The 19930-nt window shown below is 35.6% G+C and overlaps 1 protein-coding gene across 2 annotated transcripts in view; it reads left to right on the forward strand.

Annotated features, from left to right (window-relative positions):
• GPM6A (glycoprotein M6A) overlaps positions 1-19930 on the forward strand; it is a 332273-nt gene that overhangs the window by 282570 nt on the left and 29773 nt on the right. For both annotated transcript variants that reach the window (XM_025434029.3, XM_025434028.3), the window contains exon 2: positions 5903-6095. In XM_025434029.3, the coding sequence (XP_025289814.1) occupies positions 5903-6095 (193 nt within the window). The remainder of the gene's footprint in view (positions 1-5902; positions 6096-19930) is intronic.

The following is a 19930-nucleotide window of genomic DNA, read 5'->3' on the forward strand; positions in this document are numbered from 1 at the left end:
TACCACCAATGACTTCTTAAATTTTCTCCAGATACTCTAGTCACACACCTGCCTCAGGACATTAGCATTTACTTTTCCTGTTTGTAATCCTCTTCTCCCACAGACCTTCTTGGTGGGTCCTTTCCCTCCTTCAGTTCTCATCCTCTCTCTCTCTTTTTAATGCCATCTTGGTTAGTTCTTTCCTGAAAAAAATGTGAAATCATTATTCCAATATTCCCTACCTCTCTTCCCTGTTTTGGTTTTTCTCTCTGCACTTTTCACAATCTCACATATATTATTACATCCACGTCTCGCTTATTGTCTGTCTCCCACCTCTAGAAAGGGAGCAGAGCTTTTTGTTTACTTACTTACTTCCACAGCTCCGGCAATTAACATACTGCCTGGCACCTGGTGAGGACTCAGGAGCTATTTGGGGAGTGAATTGATAAACGCAAAAGTATTGAACAAAATGTTAGCATGACGAATTCAGCAATGTATGAAAAATACACTATGACTCAGTTGGATTTTTCTCAGGAATGCTAGTTTAAATTAGAAGAAACTTACTGAAGTGGCAGATAAAAGGAAACAACAAAATTATTTCAACAGATGGGGAAAAGCATGTTATGAAATTCAAAATTAGAGAGACCTCTTGAACCAATAAGCCAAAAGCAAACATCACACTTAGTGGTAAAACATGGCAAGTGTTTTCTTTATTATCAGGAACAAGACAAGGTGCCCTTTCATTGTTGTTTCTACTCTTCTCATTGCATTTTACTTGACAGAATAAGCCAATAGAAAGATAAATGGAAGGTACAAATAATGAAAAGAAATCTCAGAATTTTCACAGATGACATGATTATCGACAAATTCAGAGTGATTCACAGGATCAAAATAATTCAGAAGATCTTCAAAAGAATTTGACAACATTTCTAGATACAAAATCAGTATATCAATACCAATCAGAATCCCAATTAGTGGAGCACCTGGGTGACTTGGTGGTTGAGCATCTGTCTTTGGCTCGGGGTGTGATCCCCGGGGTCCTGGAATCCAGTCCTGCATTAGGCTCCCCGCGGGGAGCCTGCTCCTCCCTCTGCCTGTGTCTCTGCTTCTCTCTCTGTGTCTCTCATGGATAAATAGATAAAATATTTTTTAAAAATCTTAAAAGAATCCCACTTAGTTACATTGTGGAATGAGACAAAGGGTTTCTGAAATTTACATGGTAACATAGAAGGGCCATTAATATTAAGCATGATACACATGAGGAAGATGAACAAATTGGGGAAATATTCTCCACCACAAACCAAGACATATTGTAAGGCAGTGTGATATTGGCCCAGAGACAGACCAGGATGCTGAATAGACAGCCTCCAAATACACCCAGACTTCTCTGGGTACTTGGGAATGACCAAGGTGTCATTAAAGCTCAGGAGAGAAAGCATCAACTCATTGGCAAATGGTGCTAGGAAATATTTATCAATGAATAAATTGTCACTCTCATTTGTCAGTCTCTTTTCCAGAATCCACCACTGTGTTGCCAGCCTTACTCTTCGGAGTTGCTTATCTTCCAGGCTCTTTCTCTTGTTGCTTTACATTCCTTCCCCTTGATTTACCTTGGTGCACCTTGCGGAATGAGCCAAGGCAAAGGATTGTGTTTACTTCACAATATTTAAATGGAAGTGAATTAATCATGTATCTCCTCTTTCTAGAAAATCTGGAGTATGTCAAGAACTTCTGGGGTTTTTGTTTCGAATTTTTATAATGAGGACGAGTCAGTGTACAACCCCACTGTCACACTAGCAAATGCTACTGTTTCAGAGTGTGTTGAAAAGATAGTCTTGTGATTCCTTTGATCTATTTTTTTCATATGAGAGTCAAGGCATAATGTTAATTCCTTTGAGGAAATACAGCCAGGAACTGGGTGTATAGAAGAAGTGCCTCCCTGTGTATACAGGTTGTGTCTCCTGGAAAGCATGTAAAGTCCACGTTCAGTATTCGAACCCACAGCTCTGTGGGAGAATCAGTGGCCTAGTCTCATCACATCCAATCTTGAAAGTACTTCCTGTGCAAAGTAATCCTTATTGTTTTTATAGAGTTTTTCTCAAGAAATGTATTTTCTCCAGGGTCAATGCTCCCCTGATGGCACTTTCACCTATGATCGTTTAATGGAGTGGCTTCTCATTTTGAGGTGGTGGGTGGTGACACAATCCGCAGCCTTGAAGGATGGTTGTTGGGAGCACGTCCTGGGCCTCGGAGCCCTGTTGCCATGGTGATTCTGCGGCTGTGCCAAGGCTGTTTCTCACTGTGGGTGGAAAGAAGTTCCCCTGCCAGCAGCTACGTGGGATACTGGCAGCTGGAGAGAAGGCTGACATGATGCGCTGCTTCCCCAGCTGGGAGTTCTGAGTCTCCTTGTAAATCGAATAGGCAACTCAGGCCCTGTGGAAGAGTGGGGGTAATTAGGATCTAGCCCATCACAAGTGCAATGTGCACAATAAGATTCTGAGAGTTCCTTATTTTGAGTCAAAGCTTTGCAGAGGATGAAGCCTCACACTGAAGGAATCTAGCCTGACTTGGCAGTGAGGGAGGTTTAGAGGGATTTGTATTCGTCAGTGGGGTTAATTTAATTCTGAGGGATTTAAATGGCAGCATTTAAATAGGAGGTAAGAGAAATATCACCACTTAATTTGGAGATCTTAAACTCATTCAGAAATGCCTGTTAACTTAGGATTGTCAAGTTGGGTTTATGCAGTATTGAAATTTATCTCATGTTTTTCTAAATTTAAATGGCACTACAATGATTAATCCTGTAGACTGTGCCGCTGATAACCACTCCCACCCCCGGGGTATATGGAGTCTTAAGCAACTAGGCTTGCTTGCATGGAGGCCCTGGTAATGGTCCAACTAAACCATCATCAAGAAAATGTGAAATAGGTAGAAACTAAACTCTGACTGAAAGATCACATTAACAGAATTGGGCAAAAGTCTCCAGTGGCATTTGGTGATCATCTATAGTCTTACCACTTCATTTGCTCCTGGACTTCATTCTGATTTTATTCTTGCTTTGTTAAAAGCTTTAATAAGACCCAGAAAAAGTTAATTTTTATCTATAAATTTAATGTTTAGGCTTTTTTCTTTATATTTAAACTTCTGTTGTGAAGTGTTTTGTGGACTTCATTAATCTGATTTAGACACCTCAGTGTTTGCAGAAGAAATCCCACATACCTATATCGAATTCTTCAAGAATAGGAAGGGAGAGAAATCACAGAGGAATTGGATATGAAATCCTGGGGCTGTTTGGGGCACTTGCCAAAATAAGGGTAACTCCCTTTTGGATTGGTACTAATTTTGTTTCTTATTCTTCTTTATTTTTAAATAATAAGGTGAACTTTTTATTACAACATGGAGAGACAAATAGTACAAAAATTGTTTTGCTCTCCTGTTAATCTCCACTCAAAACTGTGTTCATTGACATTCAGAGACTACACACTCTGGTCTCATCCATCTGCTAGTGAAATCTCTTTCTATCACATGAAGTGTCAAGCTGTTCTAACCTTTTCTACTTCCCCACAATGTGTGTGTATTTGTGTGTGTGTGTGTGTGTGTGTGTGTGTGGTGGGGAAGAAATGGTTTCCTGTACTAACAATTGCTATGGAAGCAAGGAGGTGTCCACATTCCTTTTTTGCCTCTGGGGCAGATGAGGTGAGCCGTAATCTTCTCAAGAAGGCCAGTTCCTATGGTCAGTATTAAAGTTAGCAGACTAAAATAAATAAATACATACATACATACATACATAAATACACAAATAAAAAAATAAAGTTAGCAGCCTAGATCACTCTCTAAACATAAAATTACTTCACATAGGAACTTCATAATTATCACATGTACCGTATGTTATAAACATATGTGCATTCTAGATAAAATGCACACAGAACTTTCTAAATTTAGAAAAACATGAGATAAATTTCAATGCTGCATAGACCCAAATTGACAATCCTGTACTTAAGTACAATAAATAACAATCCATATTCCAATCTCATTTATTTGTTTCTGCAGAAAGGAAGAGCAAGTTATGTAGAGAGTATTTGAGAGGCTTCGGTATTACAAAAGGAGATTGGGTCAAGAATTTCCAAAAGGAGAAAAGTAGGAGGAAATCTCTGGAATAGAATATAGAATATATATTGGGGGTGGGGGGACACACAGGTGGAGGGAGGCAAACTGAGTCATCTTAGGAGTTGCTCTGAGCCTGGCAGCCCCATACTTAGGCTTCATCTCTCACCAGCAGCTGGTGCACAGTACCTCCTCGATATGTCTTACTGCAAAACATATACATTTAAGCATCTCTGGTTAAGCTCTTAGAAGATATCTAGCAAATTCTGAGACTTATTTTTAATATTAACAGCCATGGTTTTCTGATGTCTTAGCCTAGAAAGCTATCTCTCAAAAAGGTAGTGTGACAAAGCTTTAAAATGCAAAAGTGATTCCTGTAGTCAAAGTAATTTTGAAAACCATATCACAAGCAATCATAGTTCATCTTAATATGGTTAAAGGTATGTCTAGTAATGGTAGACCTGGCATTTATTGAGTGGTTACTCCATGGCATGCACTATTTCATGTGTTAACTCACAATTTAATTTAAATTCCAGTGTAGTTAACATACAGTGACATATTAGTTTTGGGGTGTACAATATAGTGATTAAACAATTCTGTACATTACTCAGTGCTCATCATGACAAGTGCACTGTTTCATCCCCATCATTACTTCACCCGTACCAAGTCCCCTCCCCTCTGGGAACCATCTGTTCTCTAGTGTAAAGAGTCTGGTTTTTGGTTTGTCTTTTTTTTTTCCCTTTGTTCATTTGTTATGTTTCTTAAATTCCACATATGAGTGAATTCATATGCTATTTGTCTTTCTCTAACCAGCTTATTTCACTTAGCATAATACTCTCTAGCTCCATCCATGTTGCAAATGGCAAGATTTCATTCTTTTTATGGCTGAGTGACATTCTATTGTGTACATATACCACATCTTCTCTATCCATTTATGTATCGATGGGCACTTGGGCTGCTTCCATAATTTGGCTACTGTAGATAATGCTTCCATAAGCATGGGGGTACAGATATCTTTTCAAAGTAGTGTTTTCATATTCTTTGGGTAAATATCCAGTAGTACTATTACCTGCTTAATTCTCCCAAGAATGATTTGAGGGGAATTCTTACTGTCACCCTTTTACAAATGATGGAATTAAAAGAATAAACTTGCCAAAAACCACACAGTGGTAGAGTGAGGATTTGCCTTCCTGGCCTCTCATTTTTCAGTATCTTTCACATTTTTTTTTTAATCACGCACCACAGCAAAAAGTAGATTCACATTTGAGTCACTACAAAGCATAAATTAATATCTGAACTCAAAAGCCTTTACAGTAATTTGCTTTACTACATGCAGCGCACTTGGATATTGCCTATTCTATTCTCTTTGACTTCTGAAAACTGTTGAACAACGTTCACTAAATTGGGTTCACAATGAACAGATTTTGACCACTATTTTAAAAATACAGCTAAAGGGATTGAAGTAAAAACTTAAGCAGATGAAATTTGACAGCAATAAGGTCAATATAGAATGATATGTATGAACATAGTGAGGATTATTATGGGAAGTCTTGGATGGGAAGGAAGGGCTTCTTTTGGTTTGGGGGTAGAAGAAGAGGAAGACTTCACTGGAATTAAATATTCTCTTATTTGTGGAGGGTGGGTTTCTAATCAAGAAACTTCATTTTTATACCCTCCAAGGCAGACTGGATGTGCGTGTTGACCTGATGTCATCTATAAATGCAAAGATACATTCCCGTATACTGCCATTTTCCTAAGAGTTAAATGAAGAAAAAAAATATTGATTTCTAACTTTTTTTTTTCTGTTGGTCTTCTGCAGGGTGTTTTGAGTGCTGTATTAAATGCCTGGGAGGCATTCCCTATGCTTCTCTGATTGCTACCATCCTGCTCTACGCTGGGGTTGCCCTTTTCTGTGGCTGCGGTCATGAAGCACTCTCTGGAACTGTCAACATTCTGCAAACCTACTTTGAGATGGCAAGAACTGCTGGAGATACGCTCGACGTCTTTACCATGTAAGTCACTCTAGTATTGCTTCTTACTCTGAGAGTGTATGTTCACATTGCTGGGTGTTGAATAAATAGGGGTCTAGAAGTAAGTGAAGCAGTGTTATAGATGAAGAAATAAATACCCTTAGGTTTTATACATGAGTCAAAAGAACGTTGACCTTTACCATGAATACAGGACATATAGTGGAGGATCAGAAGCCAACTGAATCTGGACCTAATTTGCATTTTAATTTGACTGTCAAGTTTTATCAAAAATTCAGTTACCGTTAAATGGAATGCTTGCATATCCTTTGCTCTTCTAATTTGAGCAGAGGCTGTTCTAGTAGAACAGAGCAGGGAACAGAGAACAGGGCCAGGTATAAAAGTAGACTGTGCTGCTAGTTCTTGGAAAATCGCCAAAACTCAATGGGTGTTTTCACCTTTTAAAAAATTTTAATTCAAATGAATATGATATCATCTTTCTTTCCCTGCCTCACAGAAGTGGTGTGGACTTCCTAAGAAGTCTTTGTGGATGACTCTTCTGACTTCTGTTAACGAGAAATTTTAAGTAATATTGAGCAGGTTTTTGTAAACATGATTTATGTTTAAAATGTAATTTACTCATAAGGTTCAAACTCCTGAAATTGCTAAACTTTAATATTTTTTGAAAAGTAACTCAAACATAGTCTGGAAGTAAAAGAGTTTTCTGTTCAAATTTCAGTCCCTTATTGCTTAATATCACAGTGAACAGATGTTTAGGATTGAATTTAGCTTCAAATAAATTCCCAATTCAGATTATTAATTTGATGATGCAATCCCCACAAAAAGAAAATAACTTATTTTTGCATTGTATTTGATAATCCCACCTAATAGTAGACTTTCTATTGCATTAGCCACCATAGCATTTATTACCCTTACAACTTCTTGCATTTATTTAATGCTTCTTGGTACTATGCAGTTATAATTATTTCATGTTGCTTTATTTTGTCATTCTAATTAAATTCAAACCTTCTTAATTTATATATACTTTTCCTGGAGTAAGGTGGGTTTAGAGTTACAAATCTTTGTAGTTAATATGGCTGGTGAGAGTGACTTTGCTTTTTACTCTCACAACTCCAACAAAATGGTTAATGACATTTCTTATATACTCAGAGCCAGTTCCTACTGAGGTGGTGTAATTACAACCTTGGACCCTAAGCTAAGGCAACATTTGGTCAGCCTGGACAACTTTCTCTGTAGAAGACAACTTTTCTCTGACTCCAATATTGCTAAATTTTTAAATAATCCATCACCTATAGACAGATTATTTTGAGCAAAATATTGCCCACAGATTATATTTGCTATAATTATTAAAAGTTGCTGATTTCTATGTAAATGAAAAGAGAAAAAAGGTACATGTTTCTAGTAAGTAGTTGAACAGGAATTTTCTACTTTGCAGAGTTAAAGACTTGTATCCTTGGACAGAGTGCATAAAATTTTTAGGAAAGAGAAATATTTATTTGAAATATTTATATTTATCTAAAATACATTGGCATTTAAAATTTGGGAATGATTGGCCATAAAATAAGAAATATGACAAAGTGGGTGTGGGAGACTGAGAACCTCTCCTGACAGTTATTAGGAGGAGAAAGGAGTTGATTTTCCATTCAGTTAAGAACTGAGATCGTTTAAAAACAGTCCTTAACTCTGAAGTATCAATTTAGAGCTTCTTCGATGTCACTGACTAATGGAAATGAATTAATGGAAATTTTTAAAAATCATAACCTAAAAAAGGCAAAGAAATTATATCACTTTCCCTGTATTTCCTGATGAACTTTTATTTTACAAATTAGTTTTGAAAAATTACCTTTATCCATTAAATTAAATTCTTTAAGCCCTTAGCAGACAGTGTATCAATTTCTGTTACATTAGCTCTATAGCATGAATTGATCCTTGAAAGTTTATAAATGGTATTTGTCAACTGGAATGTGATTGAACTATCTGAAAATGCTTTGGATTATTGCAGGTTAGTTTGCAGAGAGCCCTAAGAAAAAGGATATATTTTAATGTGATAAAACTGACATTTTCTTTTTAGTTTTATCTCAGCCCACACTGGACAAAATATGTTTTCACTGTGCATTATTTTAAGCTACCACAGATGTCCTTAAAATCTACAGATTCTCTATATTTAGGCTACATCCAAATTGCTAACTTTAGATATAGAATAGAAGTTTGTAAGAAATCATGAATCTAATAAATGACATGAGATGATTGTATACATCTATCAGAAACCAATTGTCAAGATACTTATTTGACATTTAGACAGCCAACTTTAATATGTCACAGAATTCTACTAGCGCTCTGAAGAAGTAGAGTGTGTGGGAGTTCAGAAGAGAAATCAGAGATCGTATGCTCAGTTCAGTACTTTAACCTTTTCTCTGTCCCATTGGAAGTTAACTGTGAAATTAATTATGCATTTTTGGAATGGGAAGAGTACCATTTTGATTGGAATGAAAGCAAGTGCTCAAATCATCTCTATTTTTATATTTCAAATAACTAAAATTCTTTGTACAAGGCCTTCTAAAGCTAATAAAGGAATTCAGACTCTTTCCCTGTCAGTAAATGGTTCATGAAAACAGAAGGAAGATATGTACCATAAACTGCTAGGCACCATTGGTGCCAATGATATGTTCAAAGGTTTGCATACAGGCTTAGAGCAAGTAGAGACTATTCTTTGGGGGAGATTATTTACAAGGATATCAGAGGAATAGATAAGGTGAAGGGAAACGGGGTGTTATATAAGGAAATATAGAATAGAGATGGCTGACAGATGTATTTGCTGGCAATACAACTTGCTTGGAAATAAACTAAGGTAAGTTTGGAAAAGAACGTGTAAGAGAATGGAAAGAGAGCACCTGGTGGCCAATTTTGTCCTGTATAGTCTGTTTTTTTCTCCACAGTTCACATGCTTGGTTCAACCAAATTAGGCACTCCTATTTCATTTACTTATAAAGGTAAAGAAGCCTGTTTACCAGATGTGTGAACTAAAAGATAAAACTGATTGCCTGAGCCTCCACGTCTTCTCCTGTTGTCGTCAGGGTCTGAGGATTATTTCATTCTTGATCTCAGCTTCTCTTTCTCGGTCTCTTCACTGTCTTCTTTCTCTTAACCACATGCACATATCTCAACACGGTCAACACCTGCTAGTCTATGGGAAGAAACATGAAGGATAGGCACAGTGAAAGATGACCGTTTCATTTCACTAATCACCCACCTAGCATGAAAAACTGACTTTTCATAGAAAAGTTTGCATATAAATAATAATATTATAAATACTATAAATAAATATAGGAATAATCTGCATTCTCATGCAACCTCTGTTTTGGACATAAAATTCTCAAGACCATCAGCCTTCACCGGTGGAAGGTGACCGAAGTGTAGTTCCTATGTCTTCAGTTGATGTCATCTGTCAAATCATGCTGTCGTATTCCATTTGAGAAATCGAGACCCCCCCCCATAGAGAGAGCCTAGGGGGAATTTTTCAAAGATTTTTTGACCCATTGATATGTTTTTAAGTATCACTCTCTCCCTCCTCATCAACTTGGTTTCTGAGAAACTTTTCATCCCTTTCAAGTCCATAGTCTTTTGTTGGCTCCAAAATGTTGTGACAATGAGCGTGTGGCCTAGCTTCCCTTAGAGGATATTCTTACACTCCAACTACAACCTTTTTTTTTTTTTTTAGTTTGGCATCTCCATTCAGGCCCCCACGCTGGCAACAGTTCACTGCCCTGCCACTTTCTGCTATATGATGAGGAGATCATTTTCTGACCTGTGAGTCAGACTTCCTCACACGAGAGCCCCATGGTAAGGGGTTGTTCTGTGTTCCATCAGTTTTATGTGGCTGAGTGAGCAAGAAGCAGGGTACACATTTCGCCTCTGCAGAGCAGATTCATGGAAGACAATAAAATATGGAAACTGGTTAGAAAAGTAGATCTCTCCAAACCACTAATTTTGCTAAGTGACTTGGCTTCTTGAGTAACTCTCTGGAGGACTGAGCAAGAGACAGTCTTATTCATCAATACATCCCCCTGTAACTTATTAGACAGAGGTTGTATTTGGGTTTTGATAAACTATAATGAGGATCTAGTATCTGGTACCACTGATTTCCAGAGTGAATGTATTTTATTTTCAAAGTTTAATACTGTGACCTGAACTTAATGCATCAAAAACTGAGGTGACTAGGTAATGAATTCTTTGATATTTAATGCACACATAAAAGCTAATCTCTGCCTAAAACAAAAGCAGGCAGTAAGCTCAGATAAAATAGATATATTGGTTTTGCTCTCAACTTCCTGTGTATGTAAATCTCTAAGTCTACTTGTATTTCAGATGTTTATTTCTTGGAACTAAATGAAATAGAAAACAGTCATCAATAGCTTAATGGATGAGAATGAGAAGTGAAAAGAAAGCGGGAATTCACGGGAAGACAAAACCAGGTTTCACAAGCTGGCAGAAATCATAGCAGTATGCAGAGTGCCAAGGGCTTGACAGTCAAACCAGATTGCTGGAGTCTTCCACTTACAAGAATTATGAAGATCAGACAAATTAGTATTGAAGCGAGACTACTGATTAGTCTTGGAGATTCAAAAAGACTTTCAGTCCCATCTAGAACTTATGTTAGAAAACCATACTGACTTCCTAACTTCTGGTATAACAAACAGACAGCATCTCCTTACGCAGTATTTAGCTAGACTAGTAATTCTCACGTGAGTGTTAAAAAAACAAACAAGACACCTCACTTATATAAAGCAACATGAACAATGAAACCGAGTATATAAACCAGGAGGACTTTAGGTAGAGAGACAACCGAGTGTTGGATGAGAACACTGGTTCTGGGGTCCAGCTTCCCAGGCTTTGTTTCATGTGGTATCTACCCCTTTCTACTTCTCTTACCTTGGACAAGCTTAACCTGTCAGCCTCAGTTCCTCATCAGTAAAAAGGACTTAACTAATGCTTCCAACTCCCTAAGTTAGGTGGATAATGAGTTGATATTTGAAAACAGTTATAACAGGGCTGCCACCTATGAAGACCACGCACCTGTTTATGAACATGTTTCTGCTTCTGGCAGTGGTGGTGATGGTTTCGATTACAATGACAGCATCTTCCCTGAAGCTGGACCATGATTTTAATGCCCAGTATCATGCTTCCTAAATTGTGTTTGTCCCTGCGCACACCCTACTCACCACAATACTCTAAGCCCTGTGTTACTTGACTAGAGTAGATGTTTCAGCCAAAGTAAACACCAAGAGGAGGTTTCAGACTCAATCAGAGTTCAAAGATCCGATTTCTTTTCTCGTTTCTAACTTCCAGGAATACAGCAATTTTAGAAAACAATATTTACAAATAAGAACAGGATGATTTCATTCAAATAGTATTTGAAAGGTTATCTGATAGAGGAAAACTTGCTTTGCTTTTTGTGATTCAGAGAGAGATTTTGGTTGAATTCCAATTTATAGGGAAATAGTTTTTGACTCAGTGTAAAGAACTTTCCAAAAGTCAAGAGTTTTCTAAGGAGTCCTTGGTCTGCCTTGGAATATACTGATTTGCCTGTCAGTGAAGGTATTCAGATAAGACTGGTAATGAACTTTCAGTTCTGAGATGTTTACAACTTGTAATTCACTTGCTAAACCTTAGCCTTTATTCAAGAGCAGCCTAGTGTTTTTGCCTGTTTTGCAAATTGGGTTATCGTGAACGCCAAGTATGGAAATATATTCAAGACATTGTTTTTATTATATTTCTATGTTTTTGTTTTCAGATATGCAGATATCAGTTTTCAGGCTAATCTTTTGTTTGATTTGTCTTTTAATGAATTCATTCAGCAAAAAATAGTGGGTCATACTATGTGCCAATTACTGTGCTAATCCTTAGTGATCCAGAGTAGAACAAGAGAGATTGATTTTCCTCAAACACTCACATGGGAAAAGATATGGTAGCAAAGTGCCATCCATATCAGACAAAACAGATAGGAATTTAAGAATGGTTGAGCTAATTTGTAGGATGCATCAGGTTAAGAAATAGAGGGAATGGAAAAGTGACAATAATTTATATTATAGGGCATGAGAATAGAAGAATATATCAAATGAACCAGAATGGAGAAAGTAAAAAGAGAATTAAGTATATATAAATAGTTATAAGTATGTATACATAAGTAGTTATAAGTACATATAAAATTATGTCCCTATTCACATTTATACCAAAAGACTTTGAGACGAATTGAAAATTAAAATCTAAGAATAAACTAACTTATAGAAGCTAGAAGAAAACTAGATAAAGATTTCATGTATTATGGGGCAAGAAGTAACTAAGAAATAGATCACAAAGGAAAATATATAGAGATTTGATATAATATAAATTAAATTTTACTCATTGAAGTATTATTTTTAAAAAAATAAAAGACACACAAAAGAGAGAAATATATTTACCACTTACATGACAAAGAGTCCTAATTTTAATAAAGACAGAGTTAATTAAAAAACAAAAGGATTCATTTTGCTGTAGAAAAATTGGCAAAATATAAAAACATATTTCATTGATGAATACAAATGGTCAATAGCTTGTAAATATATGTTCATCCACACTACTAAACTAAGAAAATTAGTTAAAATGATACTACTGTTTTTATGATCAAAGTATCAGAAAAATTAAGTGATAATACTTGTATTGGAAAACAGAATAAACCCTCTTACTTGTTATCAGTGCATTTTATTTTGGTTCAGTCATGGTGGATACCACTTTGACAATAAATTCCTTACAAAGATTTATCTGAAATAACCATTATTACCATGCTGATTGTAAGAATGATGCATTAGCTTCTTATTGCTGCTGTAACAAATCACAACAAATTTAGTGGATTAAAAAAAACACAAATTTATTACTTGGGTTTGCTTTTTTTTTTTTTTTTTCTTTTCTTTACAGTTCTGGATATCAGAAGTCTGAAATGAGTCTTACTGGGTTTATTGAAATAAGCTGAAATCAAGGTATTGGCAGGATTGTGCTCCATCTGGAAGCTCTAGGGGAGAATCTGTATTTTTACTTCTTCCAGCTTCTAGAGGCCACCTGCATTCCTTGGCTCGTAGCCCCCTTCCTTCTTCAAAGCCAACACCGTAGCAGCCTCTGATCTCTCTCTGAATCTGACTCTGACTCTTCTGCATCTTCCTTTCACTTATTAGGACTTACGATTATAATGTATAATATATACTATATCCTGTAAACACAGCATAAGCTTCAAATCTCAAATTATTAATTTAGTCACAGTTTCCAAGTCTCATTGACCAAGATAACATATTCACAGGTTCTGGAGATTAGATACAGACATCTTTGAGGTGACCATTATCCTTTCTTAAACATTAAACAAAAGTAGTAGAAAATTGGTAAAATATATCGTGATACCTACAAATGATAGAATGTCCCATAATCTTAGAAAATATGTTGATAAAATTATATAGCATTTAAAATATTCATAGTATATTGGCCAAAAATGAAGTTTGTGAAGCAGTATATAATAATCATAACTTTGGGAATTAATTATAATTCCTTTGGGAAAAAACTGGAAGAATAAATAGTGAATAATCTGATATTCTGGATTTAATTTTATTTTTCTCTACAATAGATGTATATTGCTTTTAATTCATAAAATAGTTGTTTATAGAAACGTCAAATTTTAAAGTTCTTATTCAGAAAAGAGGATAAGTACTTTCAAGAATTCCTTAAGAAGTAGGATAATACAGATTGTTCTTTGGAAAGTGAAAGTAGTAAAACAAAGACTTCTTATGGAATCTATTTCATCATATTATGGACATAATCAATGACTCCATGATTAAAGGGGTCATTAGTGCATTTTGTTGACATATCATTAACAGAAAATTCATTTTTTTAGATGAGAAGAATTTAATTTCTAATGTTATATTTAAAGTTCTTTGTTAAGTTCATATATTGCATGTTGTGAAAGAGGAATTCAGCCAGTATGGTAATGTCATATATATCATAATTTAAATATATTGATGATTTAAAATTTTTAAATGCATTTGGACGGTAATGTTAGTAAATGTCCATCTTCAGGTTGTTTGAAAAAAACTTTATATAAGAATATTTGAATGTCTGGAAATGTCAGTTACTTGTGGCATAGCACGTGACAGGCTCAATAATGGCCCCAAAAGATATCTAGAACTTCATCCTTGGAACCTGAGACTATTATTACTTTATGTGCAAAACAGAGTTGAAGTTGTGATTAAGTCTGTGATTAGGTCTGGAAATGGGACACTCCCTCACCTCAAGAGAGTAGGGTGATATATTCAAATTACTGGAAGAAGGAAACCATCAACCAAGAATACTGTCTCTGCCAAATTATCCTTCAAAAATGAAGAAGAAATTTTTAAATGTCCCAGATACATAAAAGCTGAGAGATGTTACCACCATTAGACTTGTCATACAAGAAATGCTAAAGAGAGCCCCTCAAATTTGAGATGAAAGGATGTTAAATGGTGACAAAAAAGCCTATGAAAGTATAAAACTTATTGGTAAATGTATATTTATTTATTTATTTATTTATTTATTTTTTTTTTTTTTTGGTAAATGTATATTTATAGACAAATACAGAATGCTGTAATACTGTAATGTATGTAAATCATTTTTAATTCTGGCATAGAAGTTAAAAGACAAAGGTATAAAAAACACTTTGAAAAATGAAAGTGTGTTAACAGATACATAAACATAATATTAAAAGGTGTACCTTGTGACATCAATAACATAAAGTGTGTAAATTGGGAAAGTAATCTTAGAGTATTTATTTTCAATTGCAGTTAAATTGTTATCAACTTAAAATAGATAGTTAAGTATGAGATGTTTTATGTAAGACCTATGATAATCTCAAAGACAATACCTTCAGAAGGTATACAAAAGAAAACAAGAAAGGAATCAAAACATGTGCAAAAAATCTACAAAATAGAAAGGAAGACGAGAGGCAGAGACAAAAAAGCTACACAAGAGACAGAAAACAATTCAAGACAGCAATTAAGAAGTCCTTCCCTACCAATAATAATTTTAAAGATAAATGGATTAAGCTCCCCAGTCAAAAGACATAGAGTGACTGAATGGATAATAAGTAAGATCCAAATATACGTGGTCTACAGGAGAATTGTTTTAGATTTGCAGACACACATAAGTTAAAAGTAAAGCTTGAGAAAAGATATTCCATGCAAAAGACAACCAAGAGAAAGGAGTGATGGCCATACTTTTATCAATCAAAATAGACTTTAAGTCAAAAACTGTCAAAAGAAACAAAGGAAGATATTATATAATGATAAGTGAGCCAATTCACCAGGAATATATGTATGCACGCGACATAAGAGCACCCAAATATATGAAGCAAATATTGACAGGCCTGAAGAGAGGAATAGATGGCATCACAATAGCAGTAGAGGAATTCAATATTCTACTTTCTCTACTGGCTAGAACAACCAGGCAGAAGACTTGAACAATGGAGGACTTGGAACAAATGGGCCTAATAGATTTATCCAGAACATTTTACCTGACAGTAGCAGAATACACATTCTTCTTGAGTGCTCATAGGACATCATCCAGGATCGATCCCATGTTAGATCATAAAACCAATTTTAGCAAATTTAAGAGGCATGAATTCATATTGGTATCATCTCATTTACAATAGAATCAAGAAGAATAAAATACATAGGAATGAATTTAACCAAGGTGGTGAAGTAATTTAAAGAAGCCACAAATAAATGTAATGACATCTCATGTTTGTAGATTGGAAGAAATAATATTGTTAAACTATGCATATTACCCAAAGTAATAGATTGTATGCAATTCTTATCAAAATCCAAATGGAATTTGTTAAAGAAATAGATGAGACAATCCTAAAATTTATATGGAATCATAAAGGACCCCAGATAACCAAAACAATTTTGAGAAAGATGAATAAACCTGGAAGTTTCACACTTCCTGATTTCAAAACATAGTACAAAGCTGCAGTAATCAAAACAGTGTAGTAGTGACACAGGAGACAAATGAACTAATGGAACAGAATAGAGTACAGAAGGAAAACCGTGTATATACAGGCAAAATTATTTTCAATATGGGTGCCAAAACACAATAGGGAAAGGATAGTCTCCTCAATAAATGGTGCTGGGAAAACTGGATATTCACTTGGACAACAATGAAGTTGGACCTTTATCTTACACTATCCACAAAAATCAATTCAAAGTGGATGAAAGAACTAAATGTAAGATGTAAAATTATAAAAATCCCAGAAGAAAATAGAGGGAAAAACTTCATAATATTGCCATTTGCGATGATTTCTTGGATGTCATTGCACCAAAGCACAAGCACAATAGCAAAAATAGACAAGTAAATTTGAATACATCAAATGTAAAAGCTTCTGTGCCGCAAAGGAAATACTTAACAGGGTGAAAAGGCAACCTACAGAATGGGAGAAAGGATTTGCGAGCCATATATGCAATAAGAGGTTAATATTCAAACTATATAGGAACTCCTACAACTCAATAGCAAAAAAATAAATAAATAAATAAATAAATAACTTGAGTTAAAATGGGCAAAGGACTTAAATAGACATTTCTCCAAAGAAGACATACAATTAGCCAACAGGTATATGAAAAGATGCTCAACATCACTCATCATCTAGGAAATGTAAATCAAAAGCCGCAATGAGATATCACCTAACAACAGTCAGGATGACAGTTATATTAAAAACAAACTGAACAAAATATGATCCATCAATCCCACTTCCAGCTATTTATCCAAATGATTTGAAATCAAGATCTCAAAGAAAGATTTGCTTTCCCATGTTAACTGCAGCATTATTCACGATAAATAACATGTGGACATTACCTATATATCCATCTACAGATGAATGGATAAAGAAAAGGAATGGGGGTCATGTCATGTGTTTTTGCCTCCATAAAAACTAATAAAACATGGATAGTCCCCATCACAGCTTAAGATTTCAAAACAGCTTCTCAGGTAGTTTCTGAAATTGCTGATGTGTTTTTTATTTTATTTTTATCTTTTACTGAAGTTGAATAGGATCTACATATATATCTAACTCTGAGCTGGAAAATCCATTCACCTCCTCCTCAATAATATGCTGGTTTTAAGTGCTTAGGAAGAAGCAGCCATTGCCCAACTTTAAGCAATGACATTGAGAGAGATGATATGCACTAGCAACTTGTCTGCGTTACTGTCAAACTGTATTCGAATAGCCTGGAACATACAAGTGCATTAGACAATATCCACATTAGTTTAAAATAGTCCTTACAGTTACAGAAATACCAAAGAAGTAAAGCAATAGAGTGACTGTGGGAGTTTCTTGGGTGTGCTGCCGCAAACTTGGTGGCTGAAAACAACAGGACCTTTTTGTCTCACAGTTGGGGAGGCCAGAAGTCTAAAGCCAAGGCTTCAGCAGAGCTGCCTTCGCTCCTGAGACCCTAGGGAAGATTCTGTTCTTGCCTCTCCCAGGCTCACTTTGTGCAGGTGTTCCTTGATTTGAGGCCCCATCGCTCAAGTCTCTGCCTTCACTGTACCTTCTTCTTTTCGGAGGGTCTCTCTCAAAAGTCCCTGTGCCCATCTCTCACAAAGATACCTGTGGCTGTCTGTAGGGCGCACCCGAGTATTCCAGGATAACTTTCTCCTCTCAAGATCTTTAACCTATCATCATGTTCACCATAGAAGGTAAAATTCATTCTTTGCCATATAAGGTAATATTTAGAGGTTTCAGGGATTAGGAAGTGAATATATTTGGAAGGAAGCATTTTTTTTTAAACCTACCACAGTCACCGCTGTTCTTTTTTGCTCTTGAAACAATTGCTACCTCTAAAAGCTTTTTCTAATTATGAAAATGTTAAAAACATCTAGTGATACATGAACACAGTAAATAAAACTATATAGTTCTTTTTGGAGGCCTTTTAAAACAATTTTGCATAGCGCTTTATTCATTTTAGGTTCTTATTTAAATTCCAGTTAGTTAACATGCAGTGTAACGTTAATTTTGGGTGTACATATAGGGATTCAACACTTCTATACTTGGTGCTCATCATGATAAAGGTACTCTTAATCCCCCTCAAAGGTGGTCTTTTTTAAAAAATATCTTATTTATTTATTTATTCATGAGGGACACAGAGAGGCAGAGACATAGGCAGAGGGAGAAGGAGGCTCCCTTGGGGAGCCCGATGCGGGACTCCCTCTTAAGGCAGACACTCAACCACTGAGTCATCCAGGTGCCCCTAAAGGTGGTCTTTTTTTTTTTTTTAAGAGTTTTAAATTTATTTATTCATGAAAGACACACACACAGATAGAGAGGCAGAGGCACAGGCAGAGGGAGAAGCAGGCTCCATGCAGGGAACCTGACGTGGGACTCAATCTCAGGTCTCCAGGATCAAGCCCTGGGCCGAAGGTGGTGCTAAACCTCTGAGCCACCTGGGCTGCCCTAAAGGTGGTCTTTTTAATAAATGATGTTAGGACAACTAGAAAGCCTTTACTTTATTCTTTTTTCTCCTTTTTATTGATTTGACTTTTGAACTTTTTAACTTTATAAGTAATATGTGAATACCTGGAGTTTTATCCAAGCAAGTCCCTGACATCATATCATGTCACCCCAAAATACTCCAATATGTGTCTGCAGGAGAGGATTTGTAGAAATTAGTATACAAATAATGCTATGATAACACTGGACAAAATTAACAATACCACTTCACTCTTTGATATTGTAACTAATATGAACCTATAAAATAGAGATGCTCCTAACCTCCCCAGCCCTCAGAGAAGCATCCATGTCTCAGAGTTTTCAAGTGTTATAGACAGCCATTTTGAAAAAGGTGAAATTAGATCTAATTCTTGCACTACCCAAAGAATAAACACCAAATTGATCAGAAGTCTAAGTGTAATAAAATAGAATGATGCACATACTAGAAGAAAACATGAGTGAATACCTCTATAGCCTCTATAGCCTCTATAATGGCTTATAACTATAACTAAAATTTCAGTATAAAAAAGAAGACAGATAACTTTGAGTTATCTGTTTGCCATAAGTCAAATCAAAAAGCAGATGGCAAACTAGGAGAAAGTATTAACAACATGTGTTATAGGTAAAACCCAAATATCCCTAATATGCAAAAGTCTTTCTAAGATTGAAGTGAAAATAGGACCACAAGTCTTATAGATAAGTGAGCAAAAGACAGGACAGTTCACAAAAAGATAAATGTTGCCCATGATTATATAAAAGGATGTTGCATTTCACTCTAAGATAAATACAGCAAAACTATGATACCAGTTATCACCCATCAGTTAACAATAATTCAAAAGCTTGACGGTATACACTTCTGTTGAGGCTGTAGAGAAATAGTCTCATACATCGCTGTTTGGGATGCAGAAATGGTACAACCCTTATGGAGAGGCATTTGGCAGTTTCTAACAAAGCTACATGCCTTCACTTTCAACTCCATCCTCCTACCCTAAGGATACATTATCAATTATTTTAATACATTCATGCAAGATTATTCATTGGAGGATTATTTGTAATTGCAAAATATTGGTAACCGTCTAAATATGCAAGCATAGAATTTTGGGTAAATAAATAATACATATATATATACACTAGGACTACCTTGCAGCTGTTGAAAAGAATGAAGATCTCTGTGAACTGATATGGAGTGATTTTAGAGAGTGTTATTGACTGATAAAAGTTAAGTGCAAAAGAGCGTATGTATATGCTACCTTCTAAGTAAAAATGAAAGGAAGACAGGAATATGTATACATACATACACACACGCTTGCCTTTATATAAAAACAACACG

Source organism: Canis lupus, chromosome 16 (genome assembly GCF_003254725.2).
Source record: "Canis lupus dingo isolate Sandy chromosome 16, ASM325472v2, whole genome shotgun sequence".
NCBI classification, from domain to species: domain Eukaryota; kingdom Metazoa; phylum Chordata; class Mammalia; order Carnivora; family Canidae; genus Canis; species Canis lupus.